This window comes from Labrus bergylta, chromosome 12, assembly GCF_963930695.1.
Source record: "Labrus bergylta chromosome 12, fLabBer1.1, whole genome shotgun sequence".
NCBI classification, from domain to species: Eukaryota; Metazoa; Chordata; class Actinopteri; order Labriformes; family Labridae; genus Labrus; species Labrus bergylta.
This window is the reverse complement of record NC_089206.1, coordinates 9,200,581-9,208,400: the sequence shown is the minus strand read 5'-3', so window position 1 is coordinate 9,208,400 and position 7,820 is coordinate 9,200,581. Positions and strand designations below refer to the sequence as shown.

At 40.8% G+C, this 7,820-nt stretch overlaps 1 protein-coding gene across 1 annotated transcript; it reads right to left on the bottom strand.

The window, feature by feature from the left end:
• Positions 1 to 6: 6 nt before the first annotated feature.
• Positions 7 to 6,791, bottom strand: LOC136181044 (protein phosphatase 1 regulatory subunit 12A-like). Its single transcript, XM_065961160.1, has 6 exons — positions 6,715 to 6,791; positions 4,862 to 4,952; positions 4,563 to 4,763; positions 4,346 to 4,460; positions 3,788 to 3,918; positions 7 to 144 (listed from the first exon to the last, which is right to left on the bottom strand). Exons 1-6 carry the CDS (start codon positions 6,732 to 6,734, stop codon positions 7 to 9), a joined length of 696 nt encoding a protein of 231 aa, XP_065817232.1. The 5' UTR covers positions 6,735 to 6,791.
• Between the last annotated feature and the right edge of the window lie 1,029 nt (positions 6,792 to 7,820).

Sequence of the window (7,820 nt, the reverse complement as noted above, 5' to 3'; positions counted from 1 at the left end):
GCTCTGCTATGGCAGCACTCGGCACCGAGGGCTAAAATTGTCCACTGATGTGGACGGGGGATAAGGGGAGGTGGAGCACAAAGCCAGAGCGGAGGGGAAGAGCTGCAGCGGTTTGTGTCGTGAAAGGTCAACACGCGGTATTACCTGAGGAGCCATCATCAACCGAGACGTGTCAAGTAACTGTGTGCACCCTGCAGTGTGACGGAGAGGAGTGCTGTTAGTGCGAGTGCTAACACAGAGCACTTGTGCCACTATTCCCCTGAACAAAATGATGGTGAATCTGTATCTCATTTTAGCCTGCCAGCTCATTATGCAACCTAATGGAGTTTGTCAAAAGAAATTGTGTTTTTTTGACATCTTTGTATCAAGTGAATGCCTTATAAAAGAGGGGGACATAATGGGGGCGCTGAGATGGATTCCACACATGCACATAATAAAACAGTGGGAAACTAATGATTAGGTCCAGATGTTCTGATATATTGACATATAGTTTGCCTTTTTAATTTGTATGAAAACACTCACGGGGTTTTTTTTTTATGTACCAATCCAAGCATAGCATCGAACATAACCTATAAACCTAAAAAAAGTTTTTTTTCTTTTTCCACCTGAAGGTTACCGTAAAGTAAAGTAGCAATCTTGACATTTTTTGTTAGTTGTACGTCCTCTAACGTCCACTTGTCTTTTATTGTTTTCCTTCCGCTTCTCTTATTGTTGCCTCAATTCAATTGGAAGTTTAATCATCTGGATTCATCAATCTTTTCGCTGTTCATTCGTCCATGGCAGGTTGGTTTACTGGCAAAGCTAGCACGGACTGTCAAAAGCAGTACGCAGCTTCACCTGGAAGTCGGATGAAGTTTGTTTCTCTGAGGAATGTGACCACAGAAAGTTCACAAAAACAGGGTCTTTAATTCGTGTGTAAAGGGGTCAACTTCAGGCTTCAGGTTATCTATATCTATATCTATTAAACCCTAATATGTCCTGGTTTTGAACAGTCCTTGTCCCGGTGTTAAACAACCAAAAACAATACACTATGCTTACAACACTGATTTGTTTGTGTATATGTCAATCAGTGTTGTTGCCAATGCTGTTTTAACAAATAGGAAAACACAAATAATGCACCGCAAGGCACTGTTAAAAACTGATTCAGTTGACTGTTGCTTAGCTAGCCTAGCTCATCATGCTAACAGGACCTGTTGCGTTACCGCAGGTAGGCCTGCTGTCATGCCAAAAAGGAAGTCAGCTTTTCCCAAAGAGCTCCAGGAGAGTTACAGCTTACTTCATGAAGTACCAGGCAATGAATAATAAGCTGTGTTTTGTACCACTGCAAGTGTCCATTTTCAGTCATATGCAGTCATACGCCGACATTCAAAGCCATATTAAACAAGCAAACACAAACGGTGGGAAGCGGCTGGAAGTAGCGCTGTTGCAACCTTCTTCAGTGAGGCAAACGCAGTTGACAACTAGATTAAACAGGCTGCTCAAGGAGGACACCTTGTGTCAGCAGTGCAGGACCATACATGTGGGTTTGTGGTCAATTGAAAGTGTCCCGATTTGGAGGTTGGACAATATGGTCACCCAATACTGGGGGTAATTTCATAATATTAATGCAGACCTGATTAAGTATTGCAAATCGCGTCATCTAACTCTCAACAAGAAAATAAGCATTATTCTCAAATTGTTGAAATTAACCTTTTAACAACTCCGCAACTTTTACTGTTTTGCCATTGTCGGCACAAGCTGGCTCATGCCATCTTCCTTTTATAGTGAGGTTTGCAGCACCCTAGTGTTCCTAAACTCCCTCGTTCATGCCCAGGGCGAAAAGATACCAAAAAAAAATGTGAGAAGGAAGTGAGAAGAATTAAGCAAAAAACACAGAGGAAAGATGGAGCAGTTATGAAAGAGGGTGAAACAGAAATAAGGGAAGGATGGTTGTTAATAAAAGATTCATTTTAGTGCAACTAGAATACCCTCTGCACCATCCAAACAATCACACGTGTTAATTTACTCTGAAGTGCCTTACCTGCCCCTTAAGCTATTAAATAAAAGTTTTGACTTCATTCATTTTACATTCAAACTACTCTTGTTGTCTGTTACTGTTAGGGCTTTTGTCTTACAGTTTGACATCAACTGGAATCTGTAACAGTGCCCATCTTGTTTACAAAATATACTTAATACATGTTCTCTGGGGACAATCTGCAGAGTGTGACTTGTTGAAGTTGAACTTCTCTGGCTCTGTTGGCGCATTTTATTTAGAGTTGATCCAAGCTGGGGTTTCCCCCGTCTTATCCTTTCTCATTGTTTCAGGATTTTCTGTATGGAGTATTATTTGGATGCGTTTCATGAAAACATAAAAATACACTCGTGAGTTTATTTGATTTTGACAGCAAATCTGGTAAAGCAGGAATGCCTTACGAGCAGAATTTAAATACTGATCCGCTCTAGATAAAGGACACTCAGTAAAAAAAAAAAAAAAAAATTACAGCTGTTAAGAAAGTCTTGTGCACTCTGTTTCACCTCAAAAGTAACAAAATGTCTTAACTGCTCTTCTCTACACCTGTCTTTCTTTCCATCGCTGAGAATCGACGTGGAAAATCTGCTCCGATCATCATGGAGTCACGCAGAGGTCGGCCTCCATGATGTGCCGCCTGTCATGAGTCTGATGAAACCTGGCTGCTTGGTATGATTATCACAGACCGATATAGTCCTCTCTGTAACTCTGAGAGACTCTCATGTTACTAACAGATCTCTGTGTCAGATTTCACCACGGGGGGACAGCTGAACCGATGGCCTTGAGTCGGCTCACAGGGAAACCAATTTCCTTTCATACTGTATTGTATTATCTTGTAAAAGTCACCCCTGGCTGCCTTATCATCCCTGCGTCACCTCTGCTTCCTGTTCTTGCGTGTCCTCTATTTTTATCTTATTTTTGGAGACACAAACAAATTGAATATCCTCTGTGTGAATTGCCAGGCTGCACATGGGAGGAGGAATTAGGGCAGAAGATCAGGGTCGTAGTTTTTCACATGCAGCAAGCAGGTGGAGGGAGAGCAGTATCAGTGGAAGAGGGAAAGAAAGTCAATCCCTCCGAATCCAAGGCTAAGACTGAGCGGAGAGCGCCTCACTTTTGCCCAATAAGGTATGGAATGCTGAGACACCTCTGCCATGTGATGTGAAGAAGCAAAGCGACTTAGAGGGAGAAAAGAAGGGTGGGTTGTTGAGGGTGAGGGGGCTGGAGCGCCTTTCTGCGAGACATTAACCAGCACTTCTACTTAAAAGAATCCCTGAACACATGTTTCACATCCACGATTGCCGTATAGCTCAAAATATTGCATCAGAGATCTGAGCTCAGCTGCCTTTGAAGCATAACTCAGGCTTTAGGCGAGGGGGGAAGCAGGCTGTGAATATGAAATAATGACGCTAATTGACGAATGACGAAGATTGAACAGTTAAATGATGGTGGCATAAGAGTCTGACTCGTAAAATACTTCAAATCTAGATGCATTTTTCATAAACATCATTTTTACCTTTTTTTACCTTTTTATTCCCCCAAAAACCAAAGTATGGCCTTTACACGCTTTAATGTTTACAATTACTCTCAAGGGAACTCATTTGAATCATTTGTCAGCGCTTTTCATCAAATAAACTGTAAATACATGGAACAACAAGGTATGACAAACCACAAAATGAATATCTTTTGGCTCCATCTAGTGGCAACAAAATGAAACAACAGGAAAAAGTCTCTGATCATTTTTTTCCCCCGTTATGATTGTAGATGTTTTCCACATACCTGTGAAGTATTAAAGTGTGAACCTTCGACATCACAGCAGCGTCGCCTCTGTTGCTGCTTTGTAGCAAAGGTGGAACAAGCCGTACCTTCAACAGGGTTCTCATTTTCATCTCTCCGCCATCTTTCCCCGACTGCATCATAAAAAGGGAATATTTCAGGTTAGTTTATCTATTCACAACTTTTTTCTAATAGCACAAAATTCATACTCGGTGCACTCGCACTCCCACCACAAATTAGCTAGTTACCCTATTCGGTGTTATAAATTGCTTGACTGTAATTTCTCTATTATCATAAAGTTGTGTGTAAACCCTTTAATGGCAAAGCGAAGGGTTCAATACGTCTATATTTCTCCACATATGGAGCTGTAATTGGGTCAAGAAGAGAGGACAATATGACTGTAATGCAGTGGGGTCAGATTGACCTGAAACATGAGGAATTGAAGACGAAGTTGAAAAAATAACATCCAATCAGACACACACACACACACACACACACACACACACACACACACACACACACACACACACACACACACAAAGGTGTTCATGTCACTCTGACCTTGTGAGGTGTTGTTGCAGAAAAGAAGGCCACAGGATCCAGCAGTTGAAGAAAATGACAGATTTTGTACCGGACACTCAGTGAGGGTTTCTAACTTGTGTTCAATGTTTCCCTGCTGTAGATACAGAAAAGAGACATTTTCAGGTGTTATTCAAAATATTCCATTGTGATGAAACATCCGCATTATCTGATCTCTGGATAAATGTGTCTTCCTAACCTCGTCCATTTTGCTCCACTTTGGACTGATCTCGGATGATTCCTCCGACTCTGTCAGGCCAATTCTAACTCTCCTGTCATCCGTCGAGCTTTTCCTTAGACAGGACCTTTCATCCAGAGTGTCTCCATCCTCTGTCTGTCTGTCCTGAAGAGACAGACTGATGGTCTTCTGAGCCTCTTTCAGGTCTGTCAGAGTCACACCCTGCAGGATTACATACAGCCCATACAGCTTCATACCTGACAAACTGTCACCTCTCAATCAAATCAAATCTGAAATTCTGTCAGCTGTTCGTTTGTTACCTGCGTCGACCTGCGGGTCTGTCTGGCATGACGAGACTTTGCTTTCCTCTGAGACTCTGCTTCTTCATCCCTGACCGGGGTCAGATAGGACCTGAATCAGTGGAAGGAACAAAAAAAATAAACTGTACACATAGTATTTGATATAAGGGGGCTAAAACAGGACATTGGCACAGATATGTAGACTGAGGGCAATGGAAATTGTTCAAGGATATCAGATCATGAAGTCTAATGGCGAGAGTAAAGGTTTTGAAAGAAACCGATCAGACCTGAATAAAAAAGGCCAACAGTCAAACACAATCTGAAACACGGTAGAGTTTATATTTTGTGCACGTCTGCTGCTTCAAAGGTTGTAACTCAGCAGAGACTCATCAGTTATCATTTTGAGTTTAGACTTTCAGATGGAGAGAAAGATCCACAAGTGATATTTTACCAGTCTATTCACAATTACAGTAGATATGACTTCTATATTTTACACAAAGAACCACAAATACACATCTGCTGCTCCATAGTAATAGGAGGAGTGGTATAAACACAGGAAGTCTACTGAATTATAGACATCCTACAAATAGCGAAGGGCATGTACAAGTTCTACGAGTGTGAACAGTTTGGTTGAATCAACATTTAAGGCAACCTTTGACCCCCATTCAATACAACCCTTCCCATTCACACGCAGCCCAACCGTCACACACTGACCTGCTATAAAAACACCTGAGTCTACATCTCGTGTGTGTCTGTGTTGACTTGATTACTTTGACACCGCTTTCAATACTTTGATCATTTTCTACACCACCTGTTTTAAAATGATACAATCTCTGTTATTCTAATAATCAATAGTTATTCAAACGTACCAAACACTAGTAAGTGTCTTTTAGCAGTTTCCAATCATATCGTGTTGTTAGTTAAGCTTTTGTGGATTGCAACAATTAATAAATGGTAATTACATTTGTCTTTTTTTGTATCTAATAAAACGTGTTCAAAGCTACATTACTCATGAGTCCTGCAGGTTGCATCAGCAGGTGTAACGTTGCGCTGATTTACAGCTTAAAATTGTCCTCCTCTTTCACTAGAAATAATTTAAACATTGCATTAAATCCCTGCATTTGCATCATGACTTTCAGAGCTGAGCATGATTTCTGCCACTGATTTACAGAGACACAGAAAGCGCTGAGCAAGCATCTGAGGACAGGCTCATGTTTTACCCAGAGAGCTGCCCCTCCTTTGCTACGCTTTTACCGGTATTGATCTCTCTGTTGTGGAGTCACCCTGAATCCTCACTGAGAGTTAGTGGGCTGGGTAGCAGCACGCTCTACTGTATAGTGAACAAAGCATCGGAAATGGGCTCCATGACTGTGCACACTTTAAAAGGCTGATGCCACAGAGGAAACAGTGTGGTGGGAAACCACAAAACAAGTTAGTGCGAGCTGTATGATTAACTTGAATAATCACAGACATGAGTTTAGTTTAGCACCAACAGACATAAAATCACAAAATGTGCAAACCACATGCAGCTGAATTATCCTCTTTAGTCAACACAACAATGTAAATAATAAATCAACCAAAAACATTTGCTAAGAATAATACCCTTCAGCAAATAATTATGTAGCCTACATAAGAAGCTAATCCTGAGATCAAAGAGCACATTCTCAGTCCCAAAAGCAACAAACTAAAAGCTCACATTACATTAGTTCAAACAGGGCCTGCAGCACCTGAACAGGGCACAGTTGTACCACATTAAGATCACACACAGGACCAGGAGCTTTGCCAAACTAGAGGCTTGTCAGAGTGAAGATAAATAATTGGTGAAACAACAATCCAGGAATAGAACAGCACTGCTAAGTCTCTGTGAAACTTACCTGGGAACAAATGCCTGCATGGTCCCCGTGAAAGGTCAGAGAGTGAGGCGCTGAGAGACTGCAGCAGTGATGCTGAGTGTAGAGGCTGGACCAAATGACTCTGTTACCGGCAAGAGTGGAGTGATGGGGAGAGAGAGGGGGAGAGAGAGAGAGAGAGAGAGAGAGAGAGAGAGAGAGAGAGAGAGAGAGGCTTGCCCCATCTGGATAGTGCACAAATAATCAATTCAGACTTTCTGTCTACCTAAGTCTGATGTAAGCAAGTCTATTCATGCTTCATTGCGGCTAAACATGTGTGCAGCAAACACATTTCTGGATCCTTTTTTAAAAGCACAATGAACAACCTACTGATCAAATAATCAAATGTACGGATATATCTTTATCCGGATGCTGCAGTCCTAAACAGTGTCCAACTATTAATAAATGTATGCATTCATTAACTATAGCATTAAATATGTCCCTGCATACACCAGGACTGCTTTAGATGACTAAAGCAGAAACATATCTTTCTTTGGCTCTTGGGCAAGAGCGCCTCTGACGTCACACTCTATTTAGAAACAGCTAAAAACCTTCAAAAACTTTTTTATTTCCATTATTTATACTGAAGATATATGAATAGTGTTACTTATCACAGAAACGAACTATATGGTAGCCTATAAAATATTATGAAGCAATGTATAATAATTGAATACATTTATCAAGCAAGCCTCTTCAATAAAAAAAAAGGATTGTATTGAATCGTTTGAATCTACAGAAATTGACAAATAACTATCTCTTTAAAGTTTTGAAACAGCCACCAATGTGTCAGAGGATAGTTAAATTACTTCAAGTTAAATTTCGAGGTAAAATTTGAAAACCCATTAGGCCTAGGTGCCAAAAGTTATGAAAACACAACAACAACAACAGCATTAGCCTACCCATTAGAAAGGAGTGTATCAAAAAAATGAAATAAAGCTTGGAATTTGTTAAATGCTAACAACATTAGCTGTTGTGTTAGGTCAGCTAATGAGTGGTCAGGTGTTTTTTTCTGACACGATATTCCTCCAGGTGTTCCCTATCCATGGTCTTTTCAGGTGCATAAACAAGTGGTGTTATGATTGCTTTTTGTC